The following is a 17737-nucleotide window of genomic DNA, read 5'->3' as shown; positions in this document are numbered from 1 at the left end:
GCATGAATGCAATGCCCTACACTGCAATGGATGACCCTTGCCTAGCTGATACAAAAAAAATCTTCACCATGGATGCTACATTGGATTATGAAGCATTGGTTAATACTTTACAGAGACACACAAAATGTACAGAACATACATGCCTCAAGAAAAAAGGTCCCACATTTGAATGTCGTTACAAAGCTCCATGGGTTCAACAAGAGATGTCTACATTGACAGTTGACAATGACAACAACCCATGCTATAAACCTGCAAGGAATGATGATCGTTTGAATATTCATAATCCTTGGATGCTTTCACTATGGAGAGCTAATATTGATTGTCAACCAGTCACTTCAAAAAAAGCTGTCCTCCAATACATTTCAAAGTATGCTTCAAAATCAGAAAACAAATCGCAATCCTATATTGAAATGCTGAAGACAATACTAAATACAAGTAAATCTGAAGATAGCATTTTATTAACATATCAGAAATTTATGATGGGCATAGTAGTAGACCGTGATATCAGTGCACAAGAAACTTGCCATATGTTACAGAAATTGCCTCTTCTAAGTTGTAGCCGACAATTTGTCTCTCTAAATGTTGGCAAAAAAATACTGCACCGTGTCATAAAATCAGATAATGGAGCTGACCTTTCCACAACTTATATCCATGCTTATATGCAGCGCCCTTTTGAATTAAATGCAACAAATTTGCTACAATCAGCACAAGGGTTTTCATATAATTCTCAACGCAAAAAAACAAAATGGCACATCAGGGATAAAAAAGCAATTGTGACTGTATATCCTCAGTTTATAGAGCCTCCAAATGAAGATATCAATCAGTTTGAGATTTTTTGTTTGTCTGAATTGCTGCTATACAAACCATTCCGTGACATCCCAACTGAAATAGGAGCTTCAAAGGAACAAATTATAAAAAATTGGAAAAACTTTAAAAAGACAAATTACAACCGTTTGGGAAATCAACAGATTATAGATGATTGCAGCCTTCCAAACGAAGATGACAGTGACAATAATGGTTCCCAACATCAAGATGATACAAATCTGTACGAGTGGGAGCAGATCTCACAAATGGGAGCTACAAATAACTTTGTCCAGAATGATCTGCAAATGCTAGGCCGTCGTGATTACGATATTAGCCACTTTTGGGGAGCAACTGTTGTGGTTGATCAACTAGACTCCACTGCCCTTCAGTTCATAGCTACAAGCAAGCTAACACCCCAACACACTAGCATGCAAATCTCCAGCCAAGACACAAAAAAAAAACAGCTATCGCCTCAGCAACAAGTTGCGCTCAACATTATTCTACAACATCATAATAATCAATCTGTAACAACACCTTTACGAATGATTGTTCAAGGCATTGCTGGCACTGGTAAATCATTTTTAATAGATTGTATTAGAAAAGAATTAAACATATCTCCACCTATGACGGCAAACCCATTGCTTGTTTTAGCACCAACAGGAGTTGCTGCATTTAATATACAAGCGACAACAATCCATGCAGGGTTGCGCATACCTATAAGAGAAATGCATCCTTTGACAGGGCAGTCATTAATGACATTGCAAGAGCAATTGAAACCTATCAAATATATTCTGATAGATGAAATGAGCTTTTTGGGCCCGAAACTACTACTTAAGATAGATAACCGTTTACGCCAAGCATTCCCTAACAAACAACATGACAACTTTGGTGGCGTGTCCATGATTCTTGTTGGTGATCTTGCTCAGCTTCCCCCTGTAATGGATAAACCTGTATATGCTTCGCACTCTACAGCCCTCAGTTTATGGCATTCTTTTACTATTGTCATAACATTGGACACTATTTTCCGCCAGCAAGCTGCATCTATAAGACAACAACAATTCAGAGCACTTCTTCACAACTTAAGAAACGCTCAAGCACTCCAACATGATTGGCAGTTTCTGATGTGCCAGACAAATGCAACATTAACTATTCAACAAAAGAAAGATTTCGACTCTTCGATCCACCTGTTTGCAACAAATTAATCTGCACGCTTGCATAACAGGAAAATGCTCAAAGAATTAAATTTGCCTGTCGCTCTAAGTTTAGCTAAAATTGCTAAGCAAACAAATACTGAATATGACACCAATGAACAGCTACCATTGGAAGTATTACTTTCTATTGATCAGCAAGTGATGTTAATAGCTAACTTGTGGATCAAAGTTGGCCTTGTTAATGGCGCTATTGGTCTCATAAAACAAATTGTATATGAAAACAATACAAAACCACCGGACTTGCCAAAATATGTGGTTGTCCAATTCAACGATTATAATGGACCTCCATGGGATATAGCACATCCAAAAGACATACCCATTTTGCCAATAACGCGAGGCAGGCGTACGCAAGTGCCTTTAACAATGTCTTGGGCCATCACTATTCACAAATCCCAAGGTCTTACATTAGACAGAGCTACCATTGACATAGGTAATACTGAAAAGAAAGGGCTCACATTCACAGCTATTTCAAGAGTGAAGACAATTGATGGAATACGGATCGAACCACCATTCTCTTTTGAAAGGTTTTCCAAACTGCAAAATAATGCTTATACAACCATTAGAAAGAAAGAAGAAACTCGTTTGCAGCTGCTCTCTGCGCAAACAGATATCTATTCACCTTAAAATCTTTTGCTCCAAAACCATCTTTGTTACATTCCTCTACTTTCAACAAGGTAATTACAATTTTACATTGTCATACATCTTCACAACATGCACTTTCTTAATCGTGCCTCGTACTAACTCTTTTTCCCTCATTGTTCATTTTAGATTGCATTCATTCTAAGACATCCTCCATGCTCCATTGAACACCACACACAAATCTTCCTATCTATACAGTCTTCAATGATTGTCTAAAGATATATCAGGTATAATACAGCTGCAATGCATTGCGCATTCACATCACTCACTGCTCCAACATATACAGCTATCTCAGGTATGATATGTCACTTTTATTGCTTAGAATATACTCTGTTAACAAACTTTTATACTCCAACATTGCTTGATGTCAATTTTATACTATGTTCTTTTTGACTGCAAAACATGTGTTCCTCACCCCATAATTAACTTTCTAAGTATTTTAACACTAAAATGAGTATATTTCTAATCAGTTTAAAACTTTATACAACTCGAACATTTGTAACAGCTTTTATGAATCTCATTGTTAGAGGAACTGTGTATTATACCTCTGATAAGTTTTGTTACAAAAGTGTCTCTTGCATTCAAAAGTTACTGCTGCAACATAAACAACTCTCCCAGGTATGATATTTACATTTTTTTGGCTTCAAGCATACTTTATTGACACCTTTTACTGCTCTAACATTGCTCTCTGTCACTTTTAACTAACTTCCCTCCTTGTACGCCAGCTACAGTACATTGCCTCTCCAGTGCAAACCTTCTCAATCAACCATTCAGTCTAGTTTTCCTACTGCAAATTGAAGGTATGCATACCTACCCAACACATATAGTTTACATTCTCTTCTTTTTATGTGGCCATGTAATCCTTTCAAGGCATATTCTAATAAATCTTCGAATAAAATCAATTAATAAACAAACTTCTCTTTACCACGCCACTTCAGTTGTTTTGGCACATAAATTGTATATATGTTGAATTTAAGAAACTAATTCTATTTCTTCTTTTTGTTGTAGAGATACATATTAACAAAGAACAACATACCCATGCTTGCACTCTTCTCACTTTTCAAGTTAGCACTCGTTGTAGCTAAAAAGTCTTCTCAATGTCAATTATACAAAGTTATACACAAAAAAAACAATGCTATGCTTACTCTGTTCTTTTTCTCTACAAAACATGAACTTTCTAACTCTTTTAAAACTACAATGAATATATTTCTAATCAATTTTAAACTTTACACTACTCAAACATTTCTAACAGCTTTTATTAATCTCGTTGTTAGAGCATCTGTGTATTATCCTCTGATAACTTTTGTTACAAAAATGTTTGTTCCATTCAAAACTGACTGTTGCAACATAAACAACTCAACCAGGTATGACATAACAATCCTATGTTTAGTCTGTTCTTTTTCTTTGTTTTTTTTATATGCAAAGATAGAAAAGAGAGAAATAATAGTATCTAAGTTTCTATATATGCTATGAAACATTTGTTTCAATGTATACCACTATTAAGCTCCATCTCACAGTATCAGAAATATCTATCTGTACAATTTGACAGTTAAATAGAAGACGACATAAAACTTGTGGATGACTGCATCTTTCCCTCTCATGTGAAACTTTTGTTTTACAAATACTTTCCAGGTGTGATTTCAAAGGAACGATGCAAGGCTTGCAACACACCAGGCAACCTGAGCCAATCTCAAAGCCTCCAATTTCCATATGCCAGTTTTCAAGATTAGGGCATAGCAGGTAAGGGCTTATAATATAAAACAATAGCCCAATTTTCTGTTTGCAATGCAAATGCATTATTGTAACTTGTTAATTATTAAAACCTTCTCGTACGTTATTTCATTACAATTTATGTTTCGTAATGTACATTGCTACTTTTTGAATCATAAAAGATTCTTTTCCTGCTAATGCATATCAACATATGAAGTTATTATTACAAGATTCACATATGTTATTTTATTACAAATTATGTTTCATATTGTACATTTGTACTTTTCGAGTAATAAAAGATTCTTTCCCTGCCAGAGCATATCAAGATATGAAGGTGACTTGGTGGCAAAATGCTACTTTACAAAGCACAAGTTAGTATGGGATGCATTCCATGGGGCCCTGAAGAGAAAGATACAGATACAATTAGCTTTCTAACTCTTTTAACACTAATATGAATATATTTCTAATCAGTTTTAAACTTTACACTACTCAGACATTTCTAACAGCTTTTATTATTCTCATTGTTACAGCACCTGTGTATTATCCTCTGGTGACTTTAGTTACAAAAGTCTCTGTTCCATTCAAAAGTCACTGCTGCAACATAAACAACTCACCCAGGTATGACATTAACTTCCCTTTGCCACGCCACTTCAGTTCTTTTAGCACATGAATTGTATATATGTTGAATTTAAGAAACTAACCATATTTCTTCTTTTTGTTGTAGAGATACATATTAACAGACAACAACATACCCATGATTGCACTCCGTGTCGATTACAACCAAACATTTTATTGTCATATCTAAATTTATACTTTATATCTGCTTTCCAACTTTACCAAATTAATCCTTCTGACGTGCCTTTCTTCAATGCAGGCAAAACCTTTGACCAACCACACTAAATCACCTTTCCTATTTCACCAATATCCATTCATTTTGTTCCCCATATTTCAGGTCGTATTCCTTTTTCTTTCTTAAAATAATTCACATTTGACCATTATAGCTATTGACCACTTCTCCCATTCTTTATTCTAATGTTTTATCTCCTCATTGCAAACAGATTTAAATATCTCAAATCTATGACTGTGTTGCCCTTGCAAAAATTGCAGACAACAAACAAGAAAATTTAGGGTGTTTTCAAACTTCACTACATTCCAGATTTATGACACTAATCAGGTCAGTTACAAATTTCAATCCTTCTTTTTGTTGTACACAAACATATTAACAAATAACAACATACCCATGCTTGCACACTTCTAACTTTTCAAGTTAGCACTGGTTGTAGCTAAAAACTCTTGTCAATGTCGATTATACAAAGTTATACACACAAAAAAAAATGCTATACTTACTCTGTACTTTTTCTTTGCAAAACATGAACTTTCTAACTCTTTTAACACTAAAATGAATATATTTCTAATCAGTTTTAAACTTTACATTGTTCAAACATTTCTAACAACTTTTATTGATCTCATTGTTAGAGCATCTGTGTATTATCCTCTGATAACTTTTGTTACAAAACTATTTGTTCCATTCAAAACTCGCTGCTGCAACATAAACAGCTCACCCAGGTATGACATAACAATGCTATGCTTACTCTGTTCTTTTTCTTTCTTTTTTTTAATATGCATAGATAGAAAAGAGAGAAATAATAGTATCTAAGTTTCTGTATATGCTATGAAAAATTTCTTTCAATGTACACCAATATTAAGCTCCATCTCACAGTATCAGAAATATTTATCTGTACAATTTGACAGTTAAATAGAAGACAACATAAAACCTATGGATCATTGCATCTTTCCCTCTCATATGAAACTTTTGCTTTACAAATACTTTCCAGGTGTGATTTCAAAGGAAGGATCCAAGGCCTGCAACACACCGGGCAACTTGAGCCAATCTCAAAGCCTCCAATTTCCATATGCCAGTTTTGAGGATTGGGGCATGACAGGTAAAGGCTTATAATATAAAACCATAGCCCAATTTTCTGTTTGCATTGCAAATGCATTATTGTAACTTGTTAATTATTAAAAGCTTCTCATATGTTATTTCATTAGATTTTATGTTACATAGTGTACATCGGTACTTTTTGAATAATAAAAGATTCTTTTCCTGCTAACGCATATCAAGATATGAAGTAATTATTAAAAGATTCTCATACGTTATTTTATTAGATTTTATGTTGCATAGTGTACATTGGTACTTTTTGAATAATAAAAGATTCTTTTCCTGCCCAGCATATCAAGATATGAAGGTTACTTCATACCAAAATGCTACTTTGCAAAGCACAAGTTAGTATAGGATACATTCGATTGGGCCCTAAAGAGAAAGGTAGACATAGAATTAACTTTCTACCACTTTTAACACTAACATGAATATATTTCTAATCAGTTTTAAACTTTACACTACTCAAACATTTCTAACATCTTTTATTATTCTCATTGTTACAGCACTTGTGTATTGTCCTCTGGTGACTTTCGTTACAAAAGTGTCTGTACCATTCAAAAGTCGCTGCTCCAACATAAACAACTCACCCAAGTATGACAATTACTTCCCTTTGCCACGCCCCTTCAGTTCTTTTAGCACATGAATTGTATATATGTTGAATTTAAGAAACTAACCATATTTCTTCTTTTTGATGTAGAGATACATATTACCAGACAACAACATACCCATGATTGCACTCCATGCCGATTACAAACAAACATTTTCAGGTCATTTCCCGATTTATACTTTATATCTGCTTTCCAACTTTAGCAAATTGCACTTCATTCAAGTTGCAATAGTTACAAATTGCCTCTTACAAATCTATGAAGGTTGACTTGCTTGATAGGCATGACCTTCATCACCATGATAAGCAAAATATATATTGCCAGTTCCTCTTTCTTGTCAGATATTACTTGTTACTCTCATTTTCACATGCCAATTTTTTTTTGTATTTATTAAATTATTTTATAAATTGTAGCATTGTACTATTCAATAAAAGTAACACTTGAAAAATTCCCAAGTTACAAGCTTTAAAACTCTTTCTATACTGCAATTTTAATGTATATTTATTCTACTTTACCAGGTCATTTGCTCACTCCATGCTACTAAACATGACGTAAATAATATATTTAACTCTTCATTCATTGAAACACAAAATTCACTTTTAAATGTGCCCAACACTTTGATACACAACTTTAAAATTTACCGTATTCCAAAATTTGCAGGCTTTACAACTCAGCAGGCGTTGTAATTTAAAACAAGTTGATCGCATTGGCTTAATGCTGTTCCTCATCAAGAAGTAAGTTGTTCTCATTTAGGTTTAAACCTTGCATATTTCGTTCTCTGTAACACTTTTTATTGCTGACAAATATATTTACTTGATTTCCATGCACTGCAGGTCAATCCGTCATCAGCCATTACACCTCTTGCAGCGTTCAACAACTTTCAAATTATTTGATTCTTTCAAACCTGTTGTTTTACATCTCACAGCCCTATGTTCTCAAATATTAACATGTTAAAGATTACTACACCGTTACCGTATCATGTTTTAAAGAGTCGTTAAGATCTAGACTCCCACAGTGACTGCTTACACTTATTGACATTGTAACATTCACGGTTTCTTGCTTGTGTTACTCTCTTCCATCATTGCTACATTTAATTCAATGTTCCCCTTTGCTGAAATCTACTATGTTTAACAACTGAATTCAATGAATGAGCATAACTTGCTGCTTTCTCTTCACCCTTGTGCAAATTTGTCACTCAAATATTAATATTTTCTATACAAAGTTTTGGCTTCTGCTATGATGCATTTTCTTTGCGGTAATTTGGTAAAACAGAGGTCAAATAAATTTGCAAAATTCACGCTGCCAAATGCTTATTTAATTGTCCATACTTAAAAAAATACTGCACATATTTCTGCTTCGTTAACCAAACCAGTTCCCCGAACCATTTTACCTATCGGCTTCCCGTTGCGCGCACAATAGCGTGCAACTGCTTGTGTAATGATGTTTTTAATAATCTGTGGATGCACGAAGTTAGTTATGATGTTTTTAAATAGAAAATTTATTTTTTATTATTGGATTTTGCAGATTTCTATGGATCTTACAATGTGTGTCGTTACTACCTAGAAGCCAAAACAATAGCTATAAGCAACTAAGTCACATAGAGAGAACAAAAAAAATCCTCAAAATCCAATGTACCGTTTAAGATCTCTGGGTGCACAAAGTTAGCCATAACAAATACTAGTGCTCTTCCCTTGGTGTTGTTTGAGCGAAATGGCTATCCAACTAACAAAATGATTCTCTTGTTAGTTGTTAAAAGTGTTTTACAATCAAATAAAATAGTTGTGTAGACACCACCTTATGTGAGTGTAGACATCATTTTGATAGTATTTTCAATTAAATGGTTGTGTTGTATTTGTTGTAAAATATATCATTGATTATTTTCAAATTTATGAATTGAATGCATGTGTTTTGCTTTTTCAATCTATGGAGTGGAATGAACAAGAATAAATAGATAGTGATGTAATCATGTATATTACATGCTTGTTCCCGAATATGTTGTTTAGTCTCTAAGATATGTGTTTGAGTCTTCGAAATGTATTTATAGTTAAAATTTTGAGAGAATTTCTTAGACAAAAATATGAAGTTAGAGAGAATATTTGAAACTTTTGATATTAGATAAATGCTTAAATTATTGAATTCAGAGACTAAGTGTAAATTTGTGCTTGTTTCACTACTCTTTGACTTGAACAAGGAAGAAAGAGATAATAGATGCTCTTTCTAAAAATATTACATAAGGTTATAACATTACATCAATATATCGTAACAATAATGTAAAGGGCCTATTTGGTGTTGTTAGGGATGCAACTATTGACCAAATGAGAATGTCTAAATGGTTGTTTTTAGAAATTAATCGTATCAATATTAACATTTGTTCCATGAAGAGAAAAAATGAAGCACTTGATAAAGAGATGGTATTTCCGAGCCTGAGGAGGATGAGAAGAAAATATTGGTGATTTTTATAAAAATTGCCAAAGATGTCAACATCTTGAAAACTAATTATGAGGAATGTATTGGAGTGCTCGAGGCTAAGATGAAGAATATTAATGATAATCTTATTAATGTAGTCAATATGAGTTATAAAACCACTCAAACCATTGTGAACAACATAAAGGTGATGGATGAAAAATTACAGAAGTTCCAAGTTCCAAAGTCTTCTAGAATAATACTTATATTGATCCGAATAATGTTGATAAGGGTAAACGGGGTATTGATGAGAAGGGCCTATAAACTCAACCTCGAGGCAACTTAAAGAAGTCCATGGAGTAGGCAAAAATTGATTTGCATGATATAAATAATCTGTCTCATAATCTTGATCAGTGGCTAAGGTTGTGGAAGCACTCAAAAACCCCATTAGTATCATGTGGGTATGCTTCCTATTTTTTGCTATCATATGTTGGTGTCTTTCTCACTTGTGTGTTTTTGAGTTTTTGTTGATTGTTGGCTATTGGTTGGTTGTGAGTATCCTTATGACAACATTTTGTATATAAGGTTTCAGGTCCCTTCAAAACTTGTTTTACTCGTAATAAAAAACAATAGTGTGACCACCATCACACTGTTTAAGCATTCACACACCATCTCAAATATTTTGTTAAAAAACCGATGAATCTTATTTTTTGGATTTGATTTATAGTATGCCACATTCTTACTCTTAGTTTAAAAAGATTTTTTTTTTGAATTGATTTATTTTATTTTTTATATTATGTGATTTGAATATTGTCATGGAGTTTTAATATGATAATTTTGTCAAAAAGGAGAAGTGTAATAAGCTTTTTTTGAATTCAACTATGAGCATAATATAACTATGTGTATAGGTATGATTAGTTATATATATGTGTGTGTGTGTGTGTGTGTGTGTGTGCGTATATATATATATATATATATATATATATATATATATATATATATATATATATATATATATATATAAAACTGGCAAAATTACACATGCTATTTTTTAGTGGAATTGTTCATTTATTCCTTTCTTTCATCATTTTCCAAATATTTTCTTTATGGTTTGTAATTATTATCTTCATTTAATTGTTAATTTTGAATTTCTTTAGTAATCATCGACAACTTTGCTAACTGTTGATCAAGGATAAGATGTAAAATAAGTTAATATTTGTTTGATTTTAGAAAAGGTCATCCAAATATATATTTATATCCTAAGGTTAATGATATATTAATTTTCTTTTGTTTCACATGAACCTTTTTTTCATATTTAAAATAATCAACAAACTTAGAAGTGATAACAGACATCAAGCTTCCACAATCCATGAGATATTAATCTTGACTATTTCTGGATTACATTGTGTGTGAATTTTTTGCATCAACCTTTTGGATCACACTCCATGATCCATCATCAAGATAATAGAGAGCATGCATAAGTGAGAAGATGTCCAAGAAGCAAACCAAGGTAGCTAAAAAGGAGGGAGGAGGCACAACGATCAAAGAAGGGTGACATCTTCTCACTTCTACATGCTCTCTATCATCGTATGTGTGTGTGTGTCCTAAAATTCCGACCCCCATAATTTCGAACACGTTTTAGGTCCTCACTTAAGCGACTACACTTCTCTCTCGACTAAGACCTCTTTCTACACTTTCATCCCGAGTCTCTTCCTATTGTGACCCTTATGCTACCTTAAGACCCCGTTCGAGCCCCAAGATAGGGTACGACAAGGGTGTGGCGCCCCTGTCCTCCCTCTTAGGGAGACCCTAAGATGGGTCCATTCGGCACCTTTTGCATAATTTCATTCTTCAGGGATTGCAATCTTCCTTTGTCGGCCTTCGATGGATGAAAAGTAATCCTCTTGGGCATGTATAAAAGTACATTCAATTCCCTCATTCGATAGAGACGAAGGACAATTGCGATACATGGGCAAGATAAGGATAATAAGAGAAATTCAAGCGAAAGGTCTTCATCAAACATTCAAGTCTTCAAGCATCCACCAAGATATCTTCTTCATGTGTCTTCTGCATTCATCCATTGGAGCAACATTACAACATTCATTTGGAAGCATGTGTGTGTTAGGGTTTTTTCATGTTACATGCCATTTCATACAACATTTGTGATTACATTCAAGAAGGAAAGAAATCATCATCATCAATTGCAGATCTACAAGGTATACAATTCCATTATTTACATTTAAGAATTTGCAATTACTTTCTTTCAAGGTTGATTCCTCAATCGGGGTTTGACTGAGGCAAACCCCTATCCACAATCCTTATTCCCTTCTTTTCTGTGTGTAGGTTGCAGGTGCACAACTGTAATTGAAGGATTGGACTCCCTTTACAAAGACAAAAAAACCCTTTTCGGCGCGTGGATTTTTCGAAGGATCGTGTGCACTTTCAACACGATCCCGATGACTTTTTCCAAATTTGCAGGGCAGATCCACATCAGTTTGAATATCTCAGATCCAAAATTATAGAGCGATCTTGAACAAGTAGCTCCTCATTTCATTCATTTTATCTCCCTTTTCTACATAGTCAGCAAGTCAACATATCTACTTGCAAAAGAGGGAAAATCATTTTCCAACCCTTTCAATCCACTTGGAATTAATATCCTTGTTTCCCTTGGATTTGGATCTAGTGGATTCAAGCCCCTCTTTTGAATGTAAAGTTTCTCCCAAGTGAAAATCATCCTAGTGACTTCCTTTCTCTCTCCTAGGTGGGGAGTCACTAGGGTCCAATTTTCCACTTTACATTTTGGTGAACCCGACGTCTTACACTCTAATTCTGATCTCTTATTGTTAGATCTGAATTATTGCAATTTGAATTTCAAACATTCATTTCCATGTTTAATCTTTTTACAAAATTTAGAGGTTAATTGCATAAAAACGCTAATTTTTCTTTTTGACAAAATTAAGCTTGTGAAGTGTAGCATTTTAATTGCTTGTTTCAGATCTGATTTCTATTTCAAAATTGTAATTCAAATTTATCTTTTCATTCTAAAAATTATGTGGTTAAAAGGCAAAACCCTAATTTTTAAGAATCTCCTATTTCGACCTTTGGCTACTAATTTGACCAATCTAGACATCTCCAAATCGACAGTTTTTTTGGATTCTCCAATAAAATCATAATTTCTATCATCCCTGAAAATTTTTAAAAAAGTTGGTCGGACTGAGTGCACTTTGCACACGGTCCCTAACTTTTTTCCCGAAATTTTGGGAGTTGGAATTGACTGTATTTTTATGCTTAAATCCAAAACATTGGCGTACTTTATCAATTTTTGCACCCCTTAGGTCGAATACAAATTCAAATTTCTACACTTAAATTTATTTTCATAAAAAGGTCCTAATTTTAGATCTTCTTTTCAATTAAATTAAGATTTTAATTAAGAGACTTTCAATGGCAATCAATGGATTAGATTTATTTGCTATTTCACATATGATTACATTAATTTTAACATATATTTATTATAATCATGTGTTTGATTTCATGTTACTTCTTTTCATTCATAGCACTTAGTCATATTGTGTTGCTTGGATTTCAAAGTCATTTCCTTTTCAATTTGATCTCAAAGCTTTCGTGTATCATTTTTGATGCATTATGGGGATATTAACAAAATGCATTTCATGTATTAATCACCTTAAGGCTTTTGTAGATCACAACCCAAGAAACCTAATTCTTGCACCTCTCCTAGAGTATCCTGTGTGAATAAGATGAGAGCTACTATATCAACCAATGATCTTTTTGTAAAAGAGAAAGAATTGGAAAACAATATGGACCCATCCTCTTCTTATACACGTACCCTTGAGCAAGGGGGGCAAAATCATAATATCAACATTCTTACATCTTTAGACCCTCCTTATTCTCCTAGGACTTATCTTTAACATCAAAGTATATATAGAGAGGATGATGTTTTTCATGATCTTTCCCCTCGCATAGAAATGAGTAAAGATGAACCTTTAGATGATGAAGATGTTCATCACAAATCTCCCGAAAAGGATAATCCTGACACAGGAAAGAAGGTTATCCTTTCCCATGATATTCCTTCTTCATCTATAAAACCTCTCATTCCACCTTACACATTTGGTTTATAAGAAATTTATGATCTTATTCCCCCAAATTTCCATTTGCAACATTCTTACAGTTGTGGCTTTAATATAATAACAAAACAAGGTTTTAGAGGACAAGGAATTGGGAAATTTGAACAAGGAATCTGTATCCCTATAAACCCATTTATTCAAGCTACTACAGAACGCCTACAAAGAGAAATTCCTCTCTCTAAGGATGAACTCCTTAGACTTGAAAATTTTAATAACTATCTTCAAAAGCAACAAATCAAAAGAGCCCGCAAGAATGCTTCTTCTTAAAAACATCCATTTTTCTCATTTCATCAAACCCATGATCATAATGCTGATGATTGGCCTGATTTTCAAAAATCTATTCAAGATGGCATTGACAGTGGCAAAATTATAATTGTGTATGATAAAGCTTCTTCTTCTAATTATTCTCCTCTTCCATGTCAATAAAATCACTTAAAACACATTTATCTTCCTGATAGACTAGCGACAAAAATCTATTGGAGATTAAAATTTGATAAGAATATTTCCTTTCCTCCTAGAAATCCAATCAAGAATCTTAAGCAAGTGAAAGGTGAGAAATATGGAATTTTTCATGATTCATATTCACATTCTCTTGGGAAATGTCATGCATTTAAGAATTTTTTTCAAAAGGAATATGATCATGCACGAATTTCTCCTACAATAGATCTAGATGTCTTCCTTGACATGAACATAGTGCCTTAGCACTTCTTTTATTTTCATGTTGCTCTTCACCTGATGACATAACTAGCCAACTTAACTAGGGTCTCTTTATCATTTGTGGTGGTATTGTTTCAATTTTAATAATTTGGGGTAGCAAAATGAGGCTCACTTCTTCTTCTTTTTTCCATTAATTTCTCTTCATGCATTATTCATTATTAGATCTCCTTTCTTGCATAGAGTTAATCTTATGAGAGCATATAATTGTTCTTGGGTTTTTAATATTTGCTTGAAGAGGAGCATCTTTAATGAGTAATACACTTCTTCTCTTGCTTTCATTCTATTGGAAAAAGTAACTATTCTACGGTTTTGATTATTTACAAATATGATATGCCCCTAGCATAGAACGGTTTCCTGTAAAGTACACGACCCTTCCTTGAGAGGATTCACTCCATTAGGAAGGCATATTGCTTGAAATTGATCTCCACTAGAAGATGTGTAATATTTCTCCTTGTTCTCCTCACTTGGGAGGCAAGGACTTCACTCATTTCTACCCCTTTTTATCTCATTTATCATTATTTCCTTTAGGGGCTGCATTTATCATATTTGGTATGTACTCATGACTAATCCCTCTTGAGGAATATGCTATTTTCTTTCTTTCCTCTCTTAGAAGATTAACACTTCTTGAGACGTGTATTTTACATTTACTAATGTTTTTTCTTGCATATGTTCATGTAAGTTTATTGGGCATTTGCTTATGTTTAATCTCTCTCTAGAAGATTGTGTAAACTCTTCTCATTGTTCCTACACTTGGGGGATAATGATCTCTCATTTTATCTCTTTCTTTAAGGATCCACTCTTTCCTATGCTGGGGATGATGTGAGTTTCATTACTTGATGTCTATCCTTGTGTGAAATCGTTGTTGTTCGCTCAAGGGTTTTCTCTTATACAAGAGTTGTAACTCCTTGACTACAACCTCTTTTACACTTGGTAATGTACATCTATAATAAATTCACCCATCCACATCGGGATAAAAGTGAGTCATCATTTATTAAGAATCCTTTTCACCTAGCAATAGGAGGAAGGATTGCATTCTGGTTCTCTTCTATGCTTCATTCTAGAAGATGTTATATTTGTCTAAGACAACTCCTCTTGGAGGTAGATCTCTTTTGAATAAATATCTCTTCTCCTCCAAGGATCTCCTTTACACTTACATCAAGATATCTCTTTTCAACTATCTTACCCTTGCTTGAAGAGTATTCCCTCTCTTTCTTGGATTTATGACATTGTTGCAGAATGCATATCTTCTTTGCATTGAAGGTAGGTATCCTTGTTCTACTTTCCTTAAGATATCAACATAAAACTATGTTGACATCTTAAGGGGGGGCACCTGCACTGCTCCTTTTGTTCTATATTTCTCTCACACATGGCATCTCTTGAACAATGGGTCATTCTTGGAACCAGAGGGTAGCCTCTTAGAGAAAGATGTCGCCACTTTTCTCTTGTATAGTGGGTCTTTCTTGGAACCAGAGGGTAGCCTCTTAGAGAAAGATGTCGCCACTTTTCTCTTGTAGAGTGGGTCATTCTCAAAACCAGAGGGCAGCCTCTTATAGAAAGATGTCACCACTTTCCTCCTATACAGTGGGACACTCTCGGAACCAAATCACAACCTCTTAGAGAGAGATGCCACCACTTTTTCTTTTATACAAGGTGATTATTCTCGGAACCAGAGCACGGTCTCTTAGAGTGAGATGCCATGCCTTTCATGACATTTTTGCTATACGTCTTATACAGGCTATAGCATACCCGGGCATAGACTCCTATGAGGTGCTTCGAACCTCACTTACACACATGCGCATGAGGTTGAGTGGAAATAATGATGATCTCACCTTCCTCCCTTACTTGGATCACTTAGACAAACTCTAAGGACTAGTTTTCTATGTCCCTTTTCTCCATGGATCACCTAATTTTAGGGCTGAGATGTCCATGGTTTCTTCTTGTTAGCCTTTCTTCTCATGGATCACAAATGTGTGTATTCATTTCCTCTCTCTCCTTCCTCTCTTGAAACCATAGTTCTACTATTGATGGTTGATGGATGATGTCAACTTTGCTCTTTTATGTGATTATTGGTGTTTATGTGATGACATTGGTCTTTGTGTTTGAGTTGGTTGTTTGAGATGTTGGTATCAAGGTCTCTTCGGCTAGTTGATGTGTGGTTTTGTGTGTTTTATCTTTTTTGTGTGTCATTTGTGCTTTTTCTTTTTTTGGTAGGTCTTGTATGCTCTTGCATATATGTTTGAGTGAGTTAAGATCTTAAGATTGGGGGATTTGTTCCTCAAGATTAGTGATGTCTTATACTCCTTGTGGTATTGCTATGTATCTCTCATCTTCATCTTTCTCTTTCTTCTACTTTTCCGACTGTATTGGTGTAAGCCATACTCCCAATAAAGTGGGGCTTAATGTAGTGTCCTAAAAGTGTGACCCTCGTAATTTCAATCACATTTTAGGTCCTCACCTAAGCGACTACATTTCTCTCTCGATTGAGACCCCTTTCTTCACTTTCATCCCAAGTCTCTTCCTATTGTCACCATTTTGCTATTTTAAGGCCTTGTCCGGGCCCCAAGATAGGACAGGATAGGGGCGTGGCACCCCTGTCCTCCCTCTTAGGGAGGCCCTAAGATGGGTCCATCCGACCCCTTTTGCTTAATTTCATTCTTCGTGGATTGCAATATTCCTTTGTTGGCCTTCAATGGATGAAAAGTAATCCTCTTAGGCATTAATAAAAGGAGATTTAATTCCCTCATTTGATAGAGACGAAGGACAATTGCGATACATAGGCAAGATAAGGATAATAAGAGAAATTCAAGCGAAAGGTCTTCATCAAGAATTCAAGTCTTCAAGCATCCACCAAGTTCTCTTCTTCATGTGTCTTCTTCATTCATCCATTGGAGCAAAATTACAAAATTCATTTGTAAGAATGTGTGTATTAGGGTTTTATCATGTTACATGCCATTTCATACAACATTTGTGATTACAATCAAGAAGCAAAGTAATCATCATCATCAATTGCAGATCTACAAGGTATACATTTCTATTATTTACATTTAAGCATTTGCAATTACTTTCTATCAAGCTTGATTCCTCAATTGGGATTTGACTGAGGCAAACCCCTATCCACAACCCTTCTTCCCTTCTTTTCTCTGTGTAGGTTGCAGGTGCGCAACTTGAATTGCAGGATTGGAATCCATTTACAAAGACAAAAAAACCCTTTTCCGCACGCAAATTTTTTGGATGCCCGTGTGCACTTTCAACACGGTCCTAATGACTTTTCTCCAAATTTGCAGGGCGGATCCATATTAGTCTGATTATCTCAGATCTGAAGTTACAACGCAATCCCGAACGGGTAGCTCCTTATTTCATTCATTTTATTTCCCTTTTCTACATAGTCACAAAGTCAACATATCTATTTACAAAAGAGGGCAAATCACTTTCCAACCTTTGCAATCCACTTGGAATTCTTATCCTTGTTTCCCTTAGATTTGGATCTAGTGGATTCAAGCCCCTCTTTTGAATGTAAATTTTCTCCCAAGTGAAAATCATCCTAGTGACTTCCTTTCTCTCTCCTAG

General features: G+C 34.4%; 2 protein-coding genes across 2 annotated transcripts; both read left to right on the top strand.

Moving 5' to 3' along the window:
• Positions 1 to 2: 2 nt before the first annotated feature.
• Positions 3 to 2006, top strand: LOC131050537 (uncharacterized). Its single transcript, XM_057984740.2, has one exon. The coding sequence runs from the start codon at positions 3 to 5 to the stop codon at positions 2004 to 2006; it is 2004 nt and encodes a 667-aa protein (XP_057840723.2).
• Positions 2007 to 2030: 24 nt separating this feature from the next.
• Positions 2031 to 2639, top strand: LOC131050538 (uncharacterized). Its single transcript, XM_057984741.1, has one exon. It carries the CDS (start codon positions 2031 to 2033, stop codon positions 2637 to 2639), a length of 609 nt encoding a protein of 202 aa, XP_057840724.1.
• Positions 2640 to 17737: the final 15098 nt, after the last annotated feature.

The sequence above is a fragment of the Cryptomeria japonica genome, unplaced genomic scaffold, assembly GCF_030272615.1.
Source record: "Cryptomeria japonica unplaced genomic scaffold, Sugi_1.0 HiC_scaffold_914, whole genome shotgun sequence".
NCBI lineage: Eukaryota > Viridiplantae > Streptophyta > Pinopsida > Cupressales > Cupressaceae > Cryptomeria > Cryptomeria japonica.
This window is presented reverse-complemented; position numbering and strand designations above follow the sequence as displayed.

What these genes read in the sequence shown, in the direction of transcription:
- LOC131050537 (XM_057984740.2), top strand. Translation starts at nt 3, where the DNA reads ATGAATGCAATGCCCTACACTGCAATGGATGACCCTTGCCTAGCTGAT.
- LOC131050538 (XM_057984741.1), top strand. Translation starts at nt 2,031, where the DNA reads ATGCTCAAAGAATTAAATTTGCCTGTCGCTCTAAGTTTAGCTAAAATT.